This window comes from Aotus nancymaae, unplaced genomic scaffold (genome assembly GCF_030222135.1).
Source record: "Aotus nancymaae isolate 86718 unplaced genomic scaffold, 86718_ANA_hifiasm-v0.15.2.pri h1tg000077l, whole genome shotgun sequence".
Classification (NCBI taxonomy): domain Eukaryota; kingdom Metazoa; phylum Chordata; class Mammalia; order Primates; family Aotidae; genus Aotus; species Aotus nancymaae.
The window spans coordinates 5660538-5683600 of NW_026988492.1; the positions used below are offsets into that span (position 1 = coordinate 5660538).

Here is a 23063-nt window from a genome sequence, read left to right on the forward strand (position 1 = left end):
CTGCCAGTTTGGAAACACTGCGTTTAAAGTGAAGTATATTCCACGGTGAACAGGAAGGAGCCGCCAAAGTTGTCAGCAGTTCGTATTTTCCCATCTGTGTCTGGGGAATGACTGTGCACATTCCTTGAAAACAGCCTTTTTAACAAATAGTTTTTTTACTCCTTAGTTAAAACAGGATTGTTAAAATATCTAAAAATTAACCTTTATACACTTGTAGATTTTGTTCCCTAGACAAATGGTCTAAGGATTAAACAGAAAATAGAAGAGTTGAATATACCACTAATTTTCTTTCATTTTCTTTCCCTTTTTTACAGATTCCTATGACCCTAGCAGAGTGGAGAGGGTGTGAGGAAATGCTGCTGGAGCTTGCCTTCCATTGCTAATTGAGTTTTCTCAAGTAGCTGGTAGAGTTCGTCTATCAGCCCCACTTCCCCATGTAGAAGCTGGAAGCTGCCGGGTTTTAGCATCCTGGTAACATTCTTTACTACTGCCACTAGGAAACTTGCCATCCTCTCAGAATTGCTTTGTGGCGATAGAGCAATCGTCCGTTGAAACCATCTGTTTTTATAGCATGAAGATTTAATGCCTGTAATTAGGAAGGAGTTTTCACAGAAACTCTCCCTCATGGGAGATTTGACCAAGCTGGTAAATAGTTTGGTGTTGCTCTTGTTCTGGGTGAAGATTTGAATGTGGAAGGTCTAGCAAATGCTTTGGAAAGGCCCGTGAATGGTGTATGCCCCCTCTGTGTCTCCATGGCCTGCGGTCCGTGCTCTTGTGAAGGAGTTTGGGACACAGGCCATTGCCTGGCGTTTCAGCACTTTCAGTTCAGGGGAAATGTGAATCAATAGGTATGATCCATTTCTAATCAATTTGGCCTTCTGCTGCTGGAAGTAACTTTACTTATAAGTAACTTGCCATCAGAGAATAAAAGCAATATCTCTTAAGTTCCTAAAAAGTTAAAACTTGTACTGTAATATACTAAGAGTATTATTTATCTGGCAGTGAAATATTTTGATCATTTGCAAACATGCCATTGTCTGCTTTGCACTCAGTATTATCTATTTTTATTTTCTGTATGGGTATTTAGAAATTCTTTATATGAAAAACAATTGCTGGTTTAAAATAGACCATTTTAACAAAGTGACTATATTTCTTTTTACAAAAATGCTATTTTTCTATGATGTAAACAATTGTTAGGCAGCAGATTTTTAAGGAAGTATTATTTTATTTAAGAGTCTGTATCCCTTCGTGTGAGAGGAACCCAAAGAGGGTTCACTTTTGCTTTAAAGCTCTGTCCCTTACCCATTCGCAACTCTGCTACTTTTATTTTATCTTAGAAAATGTCGATATAGACATATTACAGGGTTAATAAAATAAACTTTTCACAAAGATTTTTTTACAAATGTAGCTATCAGGTTATATTTGAAAATAACCCTCTCAAAACCAGCCAACATTGTTATGACAATTTTTGCTGCCATATCAACTAGAATTACCAAAAAAACATAGTTTTATCTTTGTATGTGTGTGGGGATCCCCGAAACCATACATTTCTCCCCACCCCGCCTCACCACCCCGCCACCCCACCCCTTTAAAGAAATATGTATTTTTGTCTAGAATGATCCTGAATTAGTCTCTGCATATTTTTAAAACGTGCTTGGGGACATTATATATATGCCATTGCAAAAGTATTATGAGGCCTATGTATCCTACTGTGTTTAATATTGCATTAACCTGCACAAAGTTCATGCATTTTTTTATGCATTTTTTCTTTCTTTCTAAGTAAGATATTCTTGATAACTAACATTCCCTAAATCATTTCTTGTGTCTCTCTCGCTCCCTCCTGCCTTCCCTCCCTCCCTCCCTCCTTCCTTCACCCTGTCCTCCTTTTCCCTTTTATTTTTTTCCCCTTCTCTTTCATATTATTTTCTTTTAGAGAAACCACCTTATCTATTTTTAGACATTTCAAATTCCTAAAATGTGAACCATTGGGTGATCTGTCCTTTGGCCCTAAAACGGCTGGCTGGACTCTCCTGGCCTGTTCTCATCTGCACCGTACCATTTTATTTCATAAGAACTTCATGTATTTGGACTGTAACAAATAAAACAGAATCTAAGTCGCCCCGAAAAATCTTTCCAAATCTTTTCAAAACACTCATCTGCAGTCCAGAATTCAACTCTTACGAAAAGTTATACTGCACTCCAGTTTTTACAGCAGCAATTTGTGGGATGGACAAAAAGTTCCTCTTCCTAGAAAAATCCAGTAGGTAAGAGTTCGGACACTGTTTTGGTTGGTGAATCATTCAAGTAACCTGGTAGTACCAAGTAAGGGCTGAGGCACCTGCAGGTCTTTGTAGGGTCTGTCTTCCCTCTTTTTTTTTTGAGGAGTCTCGCTCTATCGCCCACGCTGGAGTTGCAGTGGTGCAATCTCGGCTCATTGCAACTTCTACCTCCTGGGTTCAGGCGAGTCTCCTGCCTCAGCCTCCCGAGTAGCTGGCACTACAGGCGTGTGCCACCACGCCCGGCTAATTTTTCCTATTTTTAGCAGAGACGGGGTTTCATTGTGTTCACCAGGATGATCTTGATCTCCTGACCTCGTGATCCTCCTGCCTCGGCCTCCTAAAGTGCTGGGATTACAGGCGTGAGCCACTGCGCCCGACCTTTACTTCCCTCTTTAAATGCAAATGTAAGAAGGTATATGTATCTATACATTTATATACATGCACATATATATATACACGTACTTTGCTGATACCATCTAAATACTTCTTTGAATCAAAATAATTTTAGCTCATTTCTCAAGAGAAAGAGAAGGATCCCCAAGGAAAAAAATACTATTGTACCTTCTGTGATTCTCAAACCAAAATATGATGCCCTTCTGTTTTGTTATCTTAAATTGTTATAGCGTATCTTTCTGAAACCATTCTGAATTAAGTTGAAATTATCAGTATTTATACTTTAATTGTTCTAAATTTAAGCCTACATGTAAATCTTCTTTTGGGGGAAGGCAACTTTATAAGCTTAACTTGAAAATTTGACTTTTAAGCTTTCATATTCTAAGGTAAATAATAGCCTATAATCAACAACAGCTTTCCCAGAGGGGTCTTGAGTTTAACACTGATTATTCAGTTATTGTTTCTCTTTCTCAAACATACATAACTCCGTTATTGTTTGTGGCTGGAAGAAAAAGTTTTTGTATTTTGTTTTTGTCTTTATCTCATGCACACAATTTATTGTTGATGTTGAATAATTTGAAGCTCATAAAATTAAATTAAAAGTTGTAATTTTGACCATTTGGACTGAAAATTGTATGAGGAATTACATATGCAATGTATTAGTATTTCTTGAGTTTGCAAAAGAAGGGGGAAATGATGGTGATTTGGCTCAAATTGCCTTTCTTTGAAGAAAATTTCTGAATGACTGAAAACCAAATATCTGTATTATCACTTTCAACCTCATGTTTCTGCAGACTACAGAAAAACTCCTCACTGACCATGCGTCCAGCCCCTGATTGGGTCTTCAGGTTCATGTCCATGTGCATAACTGCTTGGATTTCTTCTTTAAAGTCCCTAAAACATGACTGTTGTTTGAGATCCTGGTTTCCTTAGAGTTGTAGGTTACGGTTTTCATTCATGTGAAAATTCCAAGTAGAACTTAGGCTGCTCCATTTTATTGTTGGTGAAGGGCCATTGTTAATGGAAGTTTAGGTTTTTAAACTCAAATGACTCTAAAACCAGACCCTGATCATTTTTTGCAGCAGCAAAATGACTTACTCTGACAGCCTCTCGGTTTAGGGCTTCTGAAGAGAAAGGATGAAGCTGATCTGTTGAAACAACTACTTTTCCAACTCAGGCAGAAGGGGCTGATGGAAGATAGCATTCACCTACCATTTCATCTTGTGACCCCCGTAAAGACCATGTTTCAGTGTTCTGGCTCGGTTTTTTGTTATTGTTTATTTGTTTTAAATGATTAAATAATACACGATTAAGTGTCAGGATAGCATCTCTTGTGAAGTGACCAGTGCAGCAGAATGGTCTATCTCTCTATCCATATTTGAGCTTAGGGACACATATCCCACGTCCTAAGTTGGTAGAAGCAGTTACTTTAGTGTTTGGGAGCATTGTTCTACCAGACCCATTTGTGCAGGGGAGATGAAGCTGAAGAGATGGGATGTGGGGTGGGAGTGTGTTTCTTAAGCCAAAGCTGTTGCAGGCCTGGGGGATTTTTGTATTTTCCTTTTGTTTTGTTTTCGATTGCAGATTCTGTACATCTGTCTGTGGGAGGAGGGTTGCTACTCAGGCCAGGATTTAAGAGACATTCCAGTGACCTTTAAGAGGTGCATGGCGGGAGGTCCTTCTCCAGAAGTGTGGGTTCGTCCACTCTGGGACCCACCACGCTAAGGGGGAGATGATAAAATAACGTTAAAGGAAGAATGGCCTCCAGCCTGCAGGTTTCGTTGGAAAGAAATAAAAAGGGAGTGATTAAGACCATAAATTCAGATTGAGTCCTCCTGAAAAGGTTGACGTGGGCTAGCAACCTGCCTGTCGAAACAGTCCTTGCTTTATCAGCAGTGTGGGGAGGTGGTCCAGGCTCCTGCAGATTCCTGGCTTTGACCTCGGAAAGCCTCTGTGATACTTGTGTGTACAAAAACAGCAGAGGACAGGGAGGTCCTTGTTCTGTGGTCTCTGCTTAGTGACTGAAACTTAAACCCAAAGGCAAGCCCAGAGTGTCTGGCCATTCATCCCCATGCCTTGATGCGGGTGAGGAGGAACGTTTTCCGTATGAAAGGCAGGCCCTGCTGGGGCTTACAACCAAGCCAAAGGACCATCTCTTCTTTCTCCCACCCTCCTCCACCCCTGCCCCGCAGCAGAGCCGAGATGTGAGACATTCATGGTCAGGGAGCAAGAAGACAAAGGCAAGTTCAAGTTGAAAAGCATATGGCAGCAAACAAATGAAAACCATATGTCCCAGCCAGGGGGAAAAGCAGTCCCTTCCAGATTATAAAAATCAGTGAAGTACTCTCCACCTGGGTCAGCTGAAATTCGAGCCCTCACAGTCAGGCCTGTCAGAGAAGCTAAGCAGAAACATCTCAGGGGGTCGGGGGAACTTCTAAAATTTGGTGAAGACAAGGCCTTGCAACCCTAAAGAAACTTTTTTCCTTTAAAACAGGGTCTTGCTCTGTTGCCCAAGCTGGATTGCAGTGGCGTGATCATGGCTCACTGCAGCCTCAAGCTCCTGGGCCCAAGCGCTCTCCCCACCTCAACCTCCCTAGTAGCTGGGACCACAGGTGCGTGCCACCATGCCCAGCTAACTACAGAAACTTTCATTTGTTTGTTCTTTCTTTGGGCACCATTAATACCTAAGGCAGGTAGAAAGAGTCCTAGAAAGACAATTGGTCATTGCCCCCAGATCAGGCTGGTACAGGGTGCCTTAAGGTGATGAGGTGAGGATGCATGAAGAATAATGAGCACAGGGAAGAGAGAAGCAGGACAAAGTAGCAGATAAATACCGGCAAAGCACCGATGAATGTCTTCAAGGAGCTCTTGTGTTTCTCTGCACAATGTAAATACCCTTGCTATTTCAGGATGGCGGCTGGCCTGCTCGGTAACACACATGTTCCAAATAAAGATTTTGCATGAAAGTACCTGTGTCCGTTGTCATTGACTGTGGGTGCAAGAGCTGCCCTGGAGGCTGGTTCCTGAAGGGCAGTGGGCTGCAGGGAAGCAGCTCAGATGGTGTGGGTAACGCAGGGACAGGTAGTCCACAGGTTCCAGCACCATTGGTCTCCACCGGGATTTCTCGGGAGTTAAAGCTCCTGTTTACGTCTCCCCCAAGGCTTACTCACATTGTGGAAAGAGGCCTAGAGTTAATTCAGGGGCTAGGTGCAAATATTGACTCTATCAGTAACCACGTGGCCGTGCACACATCACATCCCTGGCTTCTGTGTCTTCCCCTGGCCTCTCCTACCAAAAGAACCTAAAAATCCAATATATAGGCTGGGTGCAGTGGCTCACGCCTGCAATCCCAGCACTTTGGGAGGCCGAGGCAGGTGGATCATGAGGTCAGGAGATTGAGACCATTCTGGCCAACATGGTGAAACCCTGTCTCAACTAAAATGCAAAAATTAGCCATGCGTGGTGGAGCGCATCTGTAGTTCCAGCTACTCGGGAGGCTGAGGCAGAAGAATCTGAACCCAAGAGGCGGAAGTTGCAGTGAAACGAGATCATGCCAGTGCACTCAAGCCTGGGCAACAGAGCAAGACTCTGTCTCAAAAAAAAAAAAAAAAAAGCCAGGCATGGTGGTTCCTGCCTATAATCCCAGCACTTTGGGAGGCCAAGGCAGGTAAATCACGAGGTCAGGAGATCAAGACCAGCCTGGCCAACCTGGTGAAACCCCGTCTCTACTAAAAATGTAAAAAATTAGCTGGGCATAGTGGCAGGCTGTAGTCCCAGCTGTTCGGGAGGCTGAGGCAGGAGAATCGCTTGAACCTGGGAGGCGGAGGTTGCAGTGAGCCAAGATCACACCACTGCACTCCAGCCCAGGTGACAGAGAGAGACTCTGTCTCAAAAAAAATAATAATCCAACATATAGAGAACCTCCAGCACATTATGGGTGTTGAGTGCACGGAGAAGGAAGCTAGAGCAGGACCTTCTGGGGAAAGTACTTGCCTGGCCGTGTGTAGGTTTCACCTTCCAGGCCTCGGTCTTCTTGTAGGGCGGTTCTGGAAGCAGACAGAGATTCAGTGCAACATACTCTCCAATTGTGTCTGTCATCAGACCAATAAACCTCTAAGCTGTTGTTTCTGTGTTTTTAAAAACATGATCCTTCTTGCCAATGCAGGCTTCCTCTATCTCCCATAAGCTTTTGTAAGCTGTTTCCCTCATTTCTTCCTTGGCTCCATGTGTGCAGAGCCCCAAAGCTTGAGTATCCCAGGGCCCTCTAGCTAGTCTGAAATTTCAGATCACATTAAGATGTGGGTTTTAAAGTAAGGATTATCCCCTAGTTGGTTGATAATTGAATCCACATATTAAAATATGACTAAAAAATCCCTTGACCACATTAATGCTAGAAGATGAAACACACAACCCAGGAGTTGGGGGACTCATCCTGGGCCTGGCTCTGCCATTAACTAGCTTTGACGTGGACCCCCTTTCCCTGAAACACTTCACCCTGTAAGTGGAGAAGGGAATTGAGCTAAGTTGGCTGGTTCCTCCCAACTCTAAGCTTTTATAACTCTTTTCTGGCAAACTTGAAAGTCCATAGGTTCTTTTGTCCTGCCAGGAGGGCTCAAGAGTAAAACAACTGGAAAACGATGTCTGTACGTGGCTGCAGACTGGGTCATGGCCAGGGTGGGAGTCCTGCCATTATTTCTCCCACCAGGGTGGTCCACTTCCCCCATTCCAGTAACTTATCATGTGTCTCCCATCGCCGTCGCTATGGCCCAGCCAAGGGACTGACAATATTGAATTCTCCCAACATATTTTTCTTACGTTAGGGCAGGGCACTGGGGTGTTTATAAACTGGGCAGTCAGCCCAAGGCATTAATCTGCAGTCACCCGCATAGACTGCTTTTCTCACAGTTTGGCTGCTGGGGTCCTTTTAAACGCACTTAGTTTTGGAGATGTTTGTGTCTCACCAGCTAAACTGGCTTTCTGCTTCGACCCCACACACCAGCGTTTCCCCAAGTGGTCAGCTTGCAATTGACTGGCTGGAAAAGCTGCAAGTCCTGCATTGCTTACGGTTTTGGGGACCAAAACTCCATGGGAAACTGAGTGCTAGCCCCCATGTATTTTTACCTAACCTAACTTTGCTAGTATATTTCTTTTCTTTTTCCTTTTCTTTGTTTCCTTTTTTTTTTTTGAGATGAAGTTTTGCTCTGTCGTCCAGGCTGGAGTGCCATGGCACAACCTCAGCTCACTGCAACATCCACCTCCCAGGTTCAAGTGATTCTCCTGCCTCAGCCTCCCAAGTAGCTGGGATTATAGGCGTGCACTGCCACACCCTGCTAATTTTGTATTTTTAGAAGAAACGGGGTCTCACCATGTTGGTCAGGCTGGTCTCCAACTCCCGACCTCAAGTGATCCACCAGCCTCAGCCTCCCAAAATAGGGATTAGAGGCATAAGCCACTGTGCCTGGCCCCACTGGTATATTTCTAAGCTTATGATAGCAGGGTCAGCTGTTGCAGAAATAAACCAAATCTGCATTTACAGGTTGGGTCCCCCTAATCCAATATACTCCAGAATCCAAAACTTTTTGAATGCCATCATGCCACAAGTGGAAAATTTCACATCTGACCACGTGTGATGGGTACACAAAATTATTTAAGATGTTATATAAAATTCCCTTTAGGCTATGTGCCTAACGTGTGTATGAAACATAAATGAATTTTGTGTTTTTGCTAGGCGCAGTGGCTCATGCCTGTAATCCTAGCACTTTAAGAGGCCAAGGCAGGCGGATCACTTGAGATCAGGAGTTCAAGACCAGCCTGGCCAACATGGTGAAACCCCATCTCTACTAAATATACAAAAGTTAGCTGGGTGTGGTGGCAGGTGCCTGTAATCCTAGCTACTCAGGAGCCTGAGGCAGGAGAATCACTTGAACCCAGGAGGCGGAGATTGCAGGGAGCCAAGATTACACCACCACACTCCAGCCTGGGTGACAGAATGAGACTCTGTCTCAAAAAAAAACACTGTGTTTAGACTTGGGTTCCATCCCCAAGATATCTCATTATGTAAATGTAGATATCCCAAAATCCAAAAAACTCCCAAATCTGAAACACTTCTGGTCCCAAACATTTTGGATAAGGCATACTCAACCTATACTTAGAATTTTTTGTAAGTATTTAAAATAAAATGCACAACCTGAGGAAGAGGGGAAGACAAGGAAACTAACATTGTTGGTTTCTTACTGTGGGCACCACATATTATGTGCATTAATTAATTTAATGCACACCATTTCATGGGAGACAAAACAGGAACAGAGAGGCTGAATTATTGCTTGCACCACACAGCTAGCAGCCAAGCAGGGATTCAGACCTATTCACGTTAACCCCAAAATCCATGCTGTTCCTTTTAGCTTGTTACATCCCAGGAGGATGACAGAATGATCCCCTATTTAGTCATGAAATTCAAAGGTAATATTCTTCCAATACTAAATGTATTCGTTAGGATTGTGTTAAGCTGCCTATGCTGGAAAATTGAAACTAGCAGTGGTTTAAGTGAAGTGGAAGCTCATTTCTCTCATACTTCAAAGGAATCCAGAGGCAGGCTGTCCAGGACTAGCACGGAAGCTCCTTGGCAATCAGGGATCTGGCCCCTTGTATCTTTCTGTTCCAGCATCCTTGCACAATGACTTCCATCCTCAAGGTAACCTCATGTCCAAGATGGCTGCTGGAGTGCTGGCTATCCTGGACACTTTCCAGGCAGCTGACAAGAGGAAAAATTCTCCTCCCAGATGAGTTAGCTTCCTTTAAAGAGACTTCCAGGAAGTCCTGCACTTTTCTGCATATACAGTCAGCCCTCCATATTCACGATTCTGCATCCACAAATTCAACCAACTCCAGATCAAAAATATCAAGAAAAAGAAAATGACGATACAACAACTTAAGAATATAAATATTACAGTATAATAACTACATGGCATTTATATTGTATTAACTATCATAAGTAATCTAGAGAAGGCTTAAAGTTTCAGGAGGACATATAAAGATTATATGCAAATACTACATCATTTTATATAAGGGACTTAAGCATCCATGGATTTTGGTATCCTTCAGGGACCTGGAACCAATCCCCTGCATACCCCAGGAGGACTGTATTCCATTTGCAAGAATTTAGTCACATGGTCAAACCAACTGCAAGGGAGTCTTGGAAATGTAGTCCACTTAACTGGGCACCATTTTGGTCCTAAATAAAATCAAAGATCAGTTGGTAAAAAGAGAGTTACAATAGTTATTGATTGGCAACTGGTGGCCCCTTACACAGTTAAACCACCAATGAGCTGAGTCTTAGCCCCAGGATAGATGGAAGCTCACTAGACAGCAATACCAAGCAGCTTGTGTGTGTCCCGTGTCTCTGTGACCAGCTGGTGTGACCAGCACCTCACAGGCGGCACGGATGGTTTTGTCTCACCAAAAAATAAAACATGCTACCCTGAAGAAAAGGGGGGTTCATACCTTTAATCCCCCGATTTCGGACACCCAGGAGGGAGGATCACTTAAGGCCAAGCGTTTGAGGCTGCAGTGAGTCAATATTGTTCCACTGCACTCCAGCCTGGGCAACAGGGAGACTCCGCCTCAAAAATAACAAGTTTGGGGGAAGGTTAGTAGTGCCTTCGGTTTGACAAGGGAGCAACCACAAGGCCAAGAGGGATATCTGTAAGCAATCGCCTGTGTAATTTTGTCCCAGGGTCTGCCAAGTGCAAACTCACATTCCTGGGAGATGCCCCTTCCATGGAGGAAATGACTTTGCTCCGATAGTGGCCCTTACTGTTTGTAACAGGGATACATGAGAAGAGGTGAGTGGAAAACACAGAGGTCTAGATGCCAAGTTTCTGGGTTCTGGGAACAGCAGACCTCATCCATCCTTGTGTGCTCTGAGGAGGAGACTCTTACCACTTTCTGCAGAGGCAGAGGCAGAGGCTGTCTACATCAGGGTTCTAACGTCTTCAGGAGAAAACCATCAGGTCTGGGGCAGGGGCAGCTGGCAGATGAGACTGGGGCCGGGAAGGGGAAGGGTTAGGACTAGGGGACAAAGAGAGGGATGGAACCACACAGCCCCCTTCATCCTACTAGAAAGTGCCCAGGAAGGGCCTTTGTCGCTGCCTTCCTGCCTGAGATGGAGCCCACAGTCTTGGCAATCCCAGAACAGACCTCTCTGTTCAGATATCAAGTTTTACTGCTGAGTGCTCTGCCTTCCTGTTTCATTCTTTTGGCTGGTCTCAGCTGCAGGGGAAGGATTCTGAACCCACTTTCCTGGTTATTGGGCTTTCTTTTCATAAAGATACCTCTATAAATCCAGAGAGTGCACCCAGGAACAGTTTTTATTTTTCAAAATCAGATTCTGTGACTTAAGGCAGAAAGGAAGCAGATGCCACAAGAAAGTGTTGAAAGATGTCAGGTGCAAAATTGTGTCCAGGGAGAAAGTTCACGCAATACAAATGATTAGGGAAGGAAATATTCCAAAGGGTGCAGTCTATGCCCTCCGGTGGGTCTTCTAGATGAGGGAGGAGAGGCTGGGGGACTATGGGGGAAGAACACTGCTGTGTTTCAACACCTGTAGAAGACACACCATTTTATTTGCTTCATTCCAAAAAGGGAAGACAAGGCTATTGATGAAATTACTATTTGCCATTGATTTTAAGTGCATCCCAATTTTGGAGAAGTTAAAATGTGAAAAACAATGTGCCCGTACAGTTGATGAAATACCGTAACTAACCTTCATTCATTTGCTTTTTTCGGTTCCGCAAACATGCCTGTCCCCCATGCCTCCCATGGAGTCCCTTGCTGAGCTGGTTCTGGAAAGCTCTGTAAGACTTACACGGCCATCACACACAAGCAGTGGGGACTCTAGGGCTTTGGCTATCAAAACTTCAATGTGGATCCCACTGCCTGGAATGTGTTAAAAGAGAAAAAGACACTGATTTAGTGCACCCGTCATGGGGGCCAGAAAACTTGATTTTTAACTAGTACATATGTGACTTTGAAGCTAGCAGTCCCATAGCCACTTGAGGAGTCTTCAGACACAGTACAATAGACCATCCACCAGCTCCTCTCTGGGTCCTTTTTCTTGGAGCCTGTGTGTGCCGGTCATCGGTGCTGGCTGGCCTTTGCCTTCTCTTCTCCTGTCAATTTCCATTCACCTGCCATGTCTGTTTGAGCCTCACGTTCCACAGCAGCTGCCCTGACCTGACCAGGCGAGGTTAGGTGGTTCCGGTTTAGGCTTCCCTTCATACCACTGTGAGGACTGTAATGGAGTATGCTGAAAGAATCGAATGTCACTGTCCCCCCCTCCTAGGCAACGGTGTCATGAGGGTTTGGATTGCGTGTGTCTCGCAAATCCATAGGGGCTAACAAAATTCCTGGCACATATCAATAACATGAGTTATCATTAAATATTTGTTTTGAAGCAAATTTGTCTCTAGGTATTAGACAAAACAGGGAGGCAGAGTACACCAGGTCCTCTATTTTATTTTGGTAGGGCAGGGAGTCAACACCACAGTAAAACAAAAGTTTAGAACAAGCATGGACATATTTTCACCAAAATATTAATAATAATTACTTCTGGAATTGGGATTATGGGTATATAGGTATGAATGGATTGCTTATCTGTATTTATTATAAAAAAAATTACATGGAATAAAAGACAATGTGCGATTACAGTAAGTTAAAAAGTTTCTGCACAACAAAGCAAAAAATCAACAGAGTGGAAGCAACCCACAGAATGGAAGAAAATATTTACAAACTAACCATCTGACAAGGGATTAATCACCAGAATATATAAGGAGCTCAAACAACTCTATCGGAAAAAATCTAATGATCTGATTTTAAAATGGGCAAAAGATCTGAATAGACGTTTCTCAAAAGAAGGCATACGAACGGCAAACAAGTATATGAAAAGGTGCTCAACGTCACTGATCATTAGGGAAACGCAAATCTAAACTACGATGAGATTTCATCTCATCTCGGTTAAAATAGCTTTTATCCAAAAGACAGGCAGTAACAAATGATGGCAAGGATGTGGAGAAGGACAGCCCTCATACACTGTTGCTGGGAGTTAAATTAGTACAACCATTATGGAGAACAGTTTGGGGGTTCCTCAAAAAACTAAAAATAGAGCTACCGTTTGATCCAGCAATCCCACTACTGAGTATATACCCGAAAGAAAGGAAATCCGTCCATTGAAGAGGTTTCTGCACTCCCACGTATACTGCAGCACTATTCACAATAGCCAAGATTGGAAACTAAGTATTCATCAGCAGACAAATGGATAAAGAAAATGTGGTACATGAACACAATGGAATACTACGCAGCAATAAAAAAAGAATGAGATCTTTTCATTTGCAATAACATGGATGGGACTGTAGGTCATATGTTAAGTGAAATAAGCCAGGCACAGAAAGACAAACTTGGCATGTTCTCATGTATTTCTGGGAGCTAAAATGAAAACAATTGAAGTCATGGAGATGGAGAGTAGAAGGATGGTGACTGTGCTGGGGAGGACAGCGGGGAGAGGAGAGTGAGGATGGTTGATGGGTACAAAAAACAGGAAGGAGGAATAAGAGCTATGACTATAGTCAACAATAATTTAATTGTGTATTCTAAAATAACCAAAGGGCACAATTGAATTGTTTGTAACACAAAGGATAAATACGGGTCAGGTGAGGTGGCTCACAACTGTAATCCCAGCACTTTGGGAGGCCGAGGTGGGTGGTTCACTTGAGGTCAGGAGTTCGAGACCAGCCTGGCCAACACAGTGAAACCCTGTCTCCACTAAAAATACAAAAACAAACAAACAAAAAAATCCAGGCATGGTGGCTCATGCCTGCAGTCCCAGCTACTTGGGAGGCCGAGGCACAAGAATCTCTTGAACCCGGGAGGTGGAGATTGCAGTGAGATCACACCACTGCACTCCGGCCTGGACAGCAGAGCAAGACTCTCTCAGTTAAAAAAAAAAAAAAAAAAAAGATAGATGTTGAGATGATGGATACTTCATTTACCCTGATGTGATTATTACATATTGTATGCCTGTATCAAAATATCTCATATACTCCATAAGTATATATAGCTACTAGGTACTCAAAAAAACATTAAAAAAATCACAGTAAAAATAAATAAATAAATAAAACTGAAGTTTGTAATCACCTAGCATATTGTAAAAATAATGGTGTGCCAATTCTGAAGCTCAATCATAAAATACACTATGGCTTCCAACCTGCGCTCTTAGGGAAGCCGACTGCCATATTGGAAGGGCACTCCAGCACTCCCGTGGAGAGACCCGCCTAGTGAGGAATTGAGGCCTGCAGCCAACAGCCAACACCAGTTTCCAACCCTGTAAATGATCCCCCATGGACATGGATCTTCAAGCTCAAGGGGAGCCTCTAAATGTCTGCCACTGACATTGTGAATGCAACCTCCTGAGAGACCTCCAAACCCTCAAGTTCAGCTACTCCTCCGTGCTGACTCATGGAAACAATGTGAAACAGTAATTGTTTATTATCCCTTTAAACTGCTGAGTGTGGGCCGGGCGCTGTGACTCACGCCTGTAATACTAGCATTTTGGGGGGCCGAGGTGGGTGATCACTTGAGCTCAGGAATTCAAGACCAGCCTGCGAAACATGGCAAAACCCTGTCTCTACTAAAAACATAAAAATTAGCCAGATATGGTGGTATGTGCCTGTAATCCTAGCTACTTGGGAGGCTGAGGTAGGAGGAAGGTTTGAGCCCAGGAGGCAGAGGTTGCAGTGAGCTGAGATGGCGCCACTGCACTCCAGCCTAGGTGACAGAGCCAGACCTTGTCTCAAAAAAAAGAAAGAAAGAAAGAAGAAAGAAAGAAAGAAAATCTGCTGAATGTAGAAGCTATTTGTTTTGCAGAAATAGAAAAACAAACAAACAAACAAAGGCTGGGTGTGGTGGCTCACGCCTGTAATCCTAGCACTTTGGGAGGCCGAGGCAGGCGGATCATGAGGTCAAGTGATCAAGATTATCCTGGCCAACATGGTGAAACCTCACCTCTACTAAAAATACAAACATTAGCTGGGCATGGTGGCACAGGCCTGTAGTCCCAGCTACTCGGGAAGCTGAGGCAGGAGAATAGATTGAACCCAGGAGGTATAGGTTGCAATGAGCCAAGATTGCACCACTGCACTCCAGCCTGGCAACAGAGGGAGACTCCATCTCAAAAAACAAACAAACAACAACAACAACTTGTAATTGCTATGGAGAAAAAAAGAAATGCGAAGAGTGGGGCTTGGAGCATTGACTTTCACAGCCTTATAATTTTGCCATAGACCTGTCTTCTTTGTCTTCAACTATGGAAGGACAAATAGAAGCCATCAGAAGAGGTTTTCTGCCTGTGGGAAACGCCACATGTGTGAACTTAGACGGCACACCATGCTTAAGTTATGCCAATCTTTTGCTGCACAATTTATATCAAAATTTTTAAATTTTATCTTTATTATAAGATCTGTTACTCTTAGGAGATTTCCTGCAGAAATATAACTGTACCGATATTATATCTCGTTCCAATCCACCCTGCATATATAAGGCTGTACCATGAAGAAAAATAAGCTAAACCTGGAAGAAAATTGATTACATTTACAATAGATCAACTTTATTAAGTTTGGGTATGTCCAATGAATGATGCCTATAAAGGGTTTCATTTTTCTCTCAATCCAGAGAAGTTTCAAGTTACAGAACCATTGCATAGACTCTGGTCTATGCAATATACATATACAATGGAGAGAAGACGGCTTCTCGTGAAAATAAAATGTGGTTATCAAAGGACATGTTTCTTTGATATGGCTTGCTCATGGCAGATCCAGAATCTTGGGGTGACAGGGAGGTACCCTTCACAGACTGAGCTCTGCAATCAGGTGAATCTCTTTTGATGTACTTTTGGTTTCTAAAGGAACAGTGTCATGGGCACAAACAGGAAATGTATTTGCGGTGTGTGGAGTCCAAGTTGAAAATCTGGTCAAATAGCAATACTTACAACTAGCATTTGAAATAAATGGCTTCAGAGATGACAGATCATAATAAATGGTGTATAGAAGTCACCTTCAGAGGAGAAAGCTCCTTTTTGTAGAGTGAAGCCTGCTAAAGGTGGCCGGCTGCCCCGAGCAGCACAGGGATGCTCGGGACATTTTCACGCGGGGTCCCTTGCCCTTGGTGTAGGAGAGGCCACTCACTGGGAAGTGGCCCATTCTTCAGAGCGGGACATGCTGGGCTCTGTTCTGCTCCCCATGGGAACGTAAGGAGCTGTCTTCTCTTGCAAGCTGAGCAGAGGTAGCAGCCTGCTGGCGTTTCAACGCTAGAGGGCAGCGTACGTTCACGCCAACGAAGGACGTGTCCACAGAGCCCCACCTCCAGGCAGGTTGTGCTAATTTCGTGCTGTTTTTCCTACAAGCAGAACCTGCAGACCTGGCTACCTATGGATCTAGTTGGAAGTACTCTGCTGCCACAGGCTGGCACAAAACAGAGGCTTTCAGAGGCTCTGCTCCCTGGACCCGAACTTTATTTCTAAAAATTTGAAGATAACTCACAAGTCCTTTGCTGGAAGCATATCTGGGCCTCAGAGCCAGTTAGGGTCTGCAACGGTTGGAGCTTTGTCACTTATCACGCGATGCAAGCATGCCACCCATAGAAAGGGTTGTTGTGAGGATTAAATGAGATGATTGATGTGTGGGAAGGGCTTGGCATAGCATGGCACCTGGCCCTTGCCTTGCAAAGTGTTCAGTGCGTGTCCATCAGCAGTCATACTGTGCACCAGGAAAGAGGTCCAAGCCAGGCTGAAGCCCCTTAGGAGATGGTGTAGGAACTGGGGCTCCTACACGTCCCACGCCCACGGAGCTCAGTGAGAGCGCCTCCGGGGCCAGAGACCGCGGATGACACTTGCTGAACAATAGGGAGATCTCAGGCCGCAGGCCACAGAACCTTTGAGCCTGTCCATCTTCCTAGCACAAGAAAGAACCCCTTGGGTGTGAACCCTCTTATGTAAAGCAGAAAAGCAGCAACGTCAGTGCAGGCGTGAGGATCAGTGACTTCCCACTCCCGTACCCCTCATTCCCGCTCACCGCTCTGCAACTCACGGGGTCCCAAATGCTTCCGAGTCCCTGCGAACTTCCCTGTACACCCACCCCCCCCCCCCGACACCCACGGCATGTTGGAGCAGCCCATGGGAGAAGATTGATAACCCAGAACAAAGCCTGGTTATTTAGCACGTGCATCGCCTGCTTTCAGATGAGCTCAGCCTGGGAAGCTGCAGACGTTTCCAATGGCGGTGACTGCTCACTGTTGGTGCCCTGTCACAATTGTAGATTCTGTGGGAATGAATGAGGCTTGAGGGGCATAAAAGATGATCCTGCCAGTGGTGTGCAGAAATAGCACAGGGCCTGGAGTCTAGATTTCTCGGTGCTAGACGTGGTGATTCACCAAATAGCTGGGTGACTCCGGACATGTGCTGAACCTCTCATGCCCACTTTCCACATAAGCATCATGAGAGTGCCGTTTTTACCCCTCCCACCTCACAGGGCAATTGTCAGGGTAAATGAGGTTAAAGTACTTTACACGTGCATAGCACTTACACTTTCAATAGTGCTTTGTTGGGGAGAAAATTCTCCATGGGTCTCTGGCCTGGAAAGGCAGAAACCTGTTTTGCCAAGAGAGGCACGGACTGCTTTTGTTCCAGACCAGCTTTCCAAGGTGTTTGTGCCGGGAGCAGCCTGGGAAGATAGAGTCAGTGTCTCTGTCTCCAGAGGAAAGGGCAGGTTTGTTTACTGTCCAGCAGAATAATGTCTCTCTCTGGGACAAAGGTCAGGCAGGCTTCCTACCCCCATTCTAAAAATAAGTGAGTTTCCTAAACTCAGGATTCCTGCCTGGTGTGACCGTCTCACCCGGCCTCTTCACGTTGCCCTCTGGGTATTGGAGTCTACAGATCCCATGCAAGAAAATGCTGAGACTCTGGCTACTGCTGTTGCAGTGTGTAATAAATTCCCTTAGCTCTGACCCAGGAGTCTTGTGTCTTTTACCCCCGTTCATGAAACTGGCGGGCCCATTTGTAAACTGACAAATGAGGTAAAATCTTCAGCCCTGTGATAGTCCTTGACAGTTTTCAGCTGCTGTTTTCTTATTCTGTTTTTACAACCCCTGTGAGCCAGACACATCAGGTATTCCTATTTTGCAGATGAGGCCACAGAGGCTTAGGAACGCTTCCAAGACCAGCTAATACCTTGGCAGAGTAGACGCTTAGGTCTAGAAAATAAATGCTACTTAACTAGAGACACGAGTGTCTCCAAACTTCTCTTCCCTAACCTGGATGGGGTAACCAGGAGTTACCCTGCCCATTTGTTTTTTCACAATTAATCTGCAGCTCCCTACAGAGAAAAAGTGATGTCAATGGGATTTTGCACAATTATCCTCTTGTCCTGAGGTCCCAAAGTACATGCGGGTTTTCCCTCAGCCCTTCATCCTGCATGGATTTTCTTTCACACTTCTGCCAGAGCTGAAGCAGCCACATGCCTGGGCACCTGTGTATGGAGGCAGCTGGTGGCCTCCAGATGTACCCCTTGGGAAAACTGTCAGCCCATGCCAATCAGCAGCTCCTGCCAACCAAAAGGACTGCAGGCAAGGAACTCTGAGGGTCCCTGTCCCAGGCCTGTGAATGGAGGGTGACAAGTAGGGGCAGAGAGAGGGGGGCAGAGGCTGAGCTCTGTGATCCCCCCAGAGAGGAAAGGGCTGCTGCTCCTGGAATCACAGCTTCCTCACCGACAAAGGAACCGGCTCTTCTAGGCCTGGAGGGACAGCGATAAGAGGAGGGGCCCTTCTGGGGCTTGGTACCTGCTGGGGGCAGGAGGACAAAGTGACCGAGCTTCTCTGAGGGACGTCAGCAAAGGTTGTGGGACCTACAGGTCTAGCAACCAAGAGATATCAGAACAGCGCAACTGTCTCTTCTCTTTACATCTCTGTTTTATGTTGTGTTTTGGATTTTTATTTTTTTGAGACAGAGTTTGGCTCCATTGCCCAGGCTATAGAGCAGTGGTGTGGTATCGGCTCACTGCAACCTCTCCCTCCCAGGCTCAAGTGATTCTAACTTCAGACTCCAAACTCGTGTGTGTGTGTGTGTCTGTGTGTGTGTGTGTGAAAGTAGGAGGTGCCCACTGGAAAAGGGAAAAGAAATGGGCTAGGCTGGCATTTGGTATTTGGGCGACAGCCTCAGGCTTTCAGACAGGCTAAAATTAACATGGTGGGGCCAGGGCACTGTCTGTGTTTGTTGTTTTGTTGTTTGGGGCACAAGTAATTTTTAAATAGCCACCCTGCCCCCACCAGCTTGCAGGTGATTCTAACACCCTGCAAGGCCTGAGAACCAACACTCTAGATGGATGGCTGCTGAATATGGCAAGCCCCAGCCTCAGGTGGCAGGTGAGCGCGTGGAGTGCAGGCGGTCCGAGCTGAGACGTGCTGGGAGTCATTTGAATATAGTACTATTTTGTTTTGTTTTGTTTCGTTTTTTGAGATGAAGTTTTGTTCTGTCATCCAGGCTAGAGTGCCGTGGCACGATCTCTGTTCACTGCAACCTCCGTCTCCTGGGTTCAAGCGATTCTTCTGCCTCATCCTCCCGAGTAGCTGGGACTACAGGTGCCCGCCATCACACCCAGCTAATTTTTTTTTTTTTTTTTTTAAAGTAGAGACTGAGTTTCACCATGTTGGTCAGGCTGGTCTCAAACTCTCAACCTCAGGTGATTCGTCCACCTCAGCCTCCCGAAGTGCTGGGATTGCAGGCATGAGACACTATGCCCGGTCCTATATATTACTGTTTTTGATATACTGGGTTAAATAAAACATATGACTAAAATTAATTTCACCTGCTTCTTTCTCTAGTTTGTAATGGCGTGACTAGAGGATTTAGTTTGGCTCGCATGCGCAGCTCACACTGTATTTCTGCGGGACGGTACTGCTGTAGCAGCCACTTCATATTATAGAAAAGGGGCAGAGACAAAGTGGCAGCGCTAGATCCAAGGCAGTGCTCCTACCAAGCCCAGCCTCAGAGGGGTGGCAATTGGTGGTTCTCAATTGCAACCCCTCACTCCCACACCACCTCCCTGCTCTCGAGCTTCTGAAGTAAGCTTAGTCTTGAAGGAAGAGACATTTTGTTTTTATCATTGCTGGAAGCACCTAGCACAATGCTTGGCACATAGGCACTGGATGTAGGTTGTGAATTCGATGAATCTTCAAATTTTTGCCTGTGGAGGGAGCACGCCTTTCCTGCAAAGCCTTTGCAATGCTGTCCCCTGCTGGCTGATTATTGCAAGTGCTCAATGAGGTCCCTCTGAAGCAGGCTTGGTGTGCACTGAGTGCACATATACTGTGTTTGTGTTGCATGTGTGTGTGGTGTATATGCATGTGTTGTGTGTGATGTGTGAGCTTGCACTGAGTGCACATGAACCGTGTGTCCTGTGTGTTGCGTGTGTGAACTATATGCATGGGCTATGTGTGTTGTGTGAACTTGGGTTGCGTGCACATGTATGGTGTGAACTGTGTGTTGTATGTGTGTGGTGTGTATATATATGTTGAGTGAACATGTATTGTAAATTTTGTGTCTTGCACGTGTGTGTGATATGCTTGCATGTGTAATGTGTATTGTGTGAGCTTGCATTGAGTGCACATGTTCTGTGTGTTGTGTGTGCTACGTGTGTGTGTTGTGTATACAGGAGTTGTGTGTGTCGTGTGAACTTGAATTATGTGCATATACACTGTGAATTTTGTGTGTTGCATGTGTTGTGTATGCATGTGTTGTGAGTGTGTGTGGTGTGCACATGTTCTGGTGTCATGTGTGTTGTGTATGTGTTGTGTATGCATGTGTTGTGTGAGCATGTGTGGAGTGCACATGTTCTGGTGTCATGTGCGTTGTGTGTGTGTGTGTTGTGTGCACGTGTGTTGTGTGAGCATGTGTGGAGTGCACATGTTCTGGTGTCACGTGTGTTGTGTGTGTGTTGTATGTGCATGTGTTGTGTGAGCGTGTGTACTATGTGTGCTGTACGTGGACGCGATGATGCATGTGCACAACATTCGCACTTCCTTCACCACATCAAAGGCAACAGTGTCCCTGTGCTTTACTTTCTCCCATCCTGGGAGTCCTGGATGCCCAGCCCAAAATCTTCAGGCAGCTGTGAAAAGAGCCCCCTTTTTACAATTCAGGATCCCCAAACCTCAGGAGGGTCTTGTACAGCATTACAAAATTATTCTTCAACACAAAGTTATTCTTATAATAGTTCTCTGCAAGTCTCAAGACCTCTCAAGCAGTAAATTCCAGTTCAAGTCTGTCTTTGCGATTCAGATGTTCCAGGCTTTGCACTGAACAGCTTGCTTTCAGGCCCTGGGGCGATATTTTCTTGAGGAAGGGGCAGTGAGTGATGGAAGGTAGCCATGGGAGAGTCGAATTCTCCAAGGTGGAGGGAGCCCTTGTCTTGTGCCCGACAAGAAGAAAAACGAGACATGAATATCTGATGGCTGAGCTTCCTGGAGAAAATGTGGAACAAATGTTCATGCATTGGAAACACATTTCAACTACTGGCTGAATGATCCTTCCTCTCTGGCATCTGAGTATGGCACGTGGAGAATGCAGGTGGGGCCCCGGTGCTCAGATAGCTTTCCTTCCTTCCCTTTTGTAAGAGTAAAATGAAATCACATTATCTGTAGACACCACACAACCTATGAATCCACTTTAAAAAACATTATTTTTTTCTCCAAGGGACAATTACGCTGTGCTTTCTGGACAGGAGAATCTAATGACTCATCTGCAGATAATCTTAAGCAAATCATCTCCTTATCCATTAAACATCCCCCCTTTCCTAATGGGGTGACCAGAAAGATCACTTGAGATCCCATATGTCAGTGGATCTCAGCCCTAGAGGCACATTTAGAAAGACTGCTGTCTGTGTTCCTCCAGACTAATGAAATCAGAATATCTTGGTGTTTGAATTAGGCAACGGTGATTTGATAAATCTACTGTGCAGCCACATCTGCTACCCACAAATGCCCCTCTAAGAACGGAGAACCGTAGCAAACTCTACAGGCATGAGAAATTTTGCGCATGATTTGTGCATGGTAACCACACGCTCTCCCCAGATAGAGGATCCAGGGGTGCTCTGGCTGGCCCAGGCTTCCTGTGGTTAACCCACCCTTTCCCCACAGTCTGGGTTTGCCCAGCAGAGCTCCCATGCAACTGTCCCCTTGGGTACTTCCAACAGCAGATGACTGGGGAGTCTGGCTGGCTTTGTGTGTATGTTATGTAGGCTGCCTGGCATCTTACTCGACCTGGGTTCAGGGAGTCTTGGCCGTGGGTTGAACTGGGATCAATTTTCCCCACAGGGAAAACAAGCATCAGGGGCGGGGCATGTAGCCCTTGGTTACCCCTCCCTCCCCTTCATCTCTGACCTGTCCTGTGTCCCCTCCCAGTCCCCTTCCTTTGGTTAGCCCTTCCTGAGGTTGTCTCGGAGGTGGGGAAGAAAGGGGCTCATTTCTGTTCCCTTCCCAGTCCTATCCAGGCACGGGTTCCAGGACTTTGCTCAGATCCACCAAAAACCAAGGCAAGAGGAGGCTCTTTTGCTCCTTTTCCACTAGTTTTTTTTTTTTTTAAGATGGACTTTCACTCTGCCACCCAGGCAGGAGTGCAGTGGTGCGATCTCGGCTGACTGCAGCCTCCACCTCCTGGGTTCAAGTGATTCTCCTGCCTTACCCTCCCTAGTATTTGGGACTACAGGCTCCCACCACCATGCCTGGCTAATTTTTTATGTTTTTCATAGAGACGGGGTTTCACCATGTTGACCAGGCTGGTCTCGAACTCCTGATCTCAGATGATCTGTCTGCCTTGGCCTCCCAACGTGAGCTTTTTCTTTCTTTCTTTCTTTTTTTTAGACAGTCTCACTCTGTCACCCAGGCTGGAGTGTAGTGATGCAATCTTGCCTCACTGCAACCTCCGCCTCCCAGGCTCAAGTGATTCTCCTGCCTCAGCCTCCTGAGTAGCTGGAATTACAAGCGCACACTACCACACCCAGCTACTCTGTATTTTTAGTAGGGATGGGGCTTGGGGTTTCACCAATTCGGCCAGGCTGGTCTTGAACTCCTAGCCTCAAGTGATCCACCTGCTTTGGCCCCCCAAAGTGCTGGGATTATAGGCGTGAGCCACCTCACCTGGCCCCTGTTGCTATTTTCTACTATATAAAGTGCTCTGGGTAGGGAGGGGAGGGTGCAGTGGCTCATGCCTGTAATCCCAGCACTTTGGGAGGTCTAGGTGGAGGATCACTTGAGGCCAGGAGTTCAAGATCAGTCTGGGCGATGTAGCCAGACCCC

At 45.4% G+C, this 23063-nt stretch overlaps 1 protein-coding gene across 5 annotated transcripts in view; it reads left to right on the forward strand.

Moving 5' to 3' along the window:
• Window positions 1-5638, forward strand: part of JCAD (junctional cadherin 5 associated) — a 100748-nt gene extending 95110 nt beyond the window's left edge. For all 5 annotated transcript variants that reach the window (XR_010339529.1, XR_001106348.2, XR_010339530.1 and 2 more), the window contains one exon: window positions 315-5638. Coding sequence is in view for 1 of the 5 variants with exons in the window: in XM_012445705.2 (XP_012301128.2) it covers window positions 315-349 (35 nt within the window). In the remaining 4 variants the exon portion in view is untranslated. The remainder of the gene's footprint in view (window positions 1-314) is intronic.
• Window positions 5639-23063: the final 17425 nt, after the last annotated feature.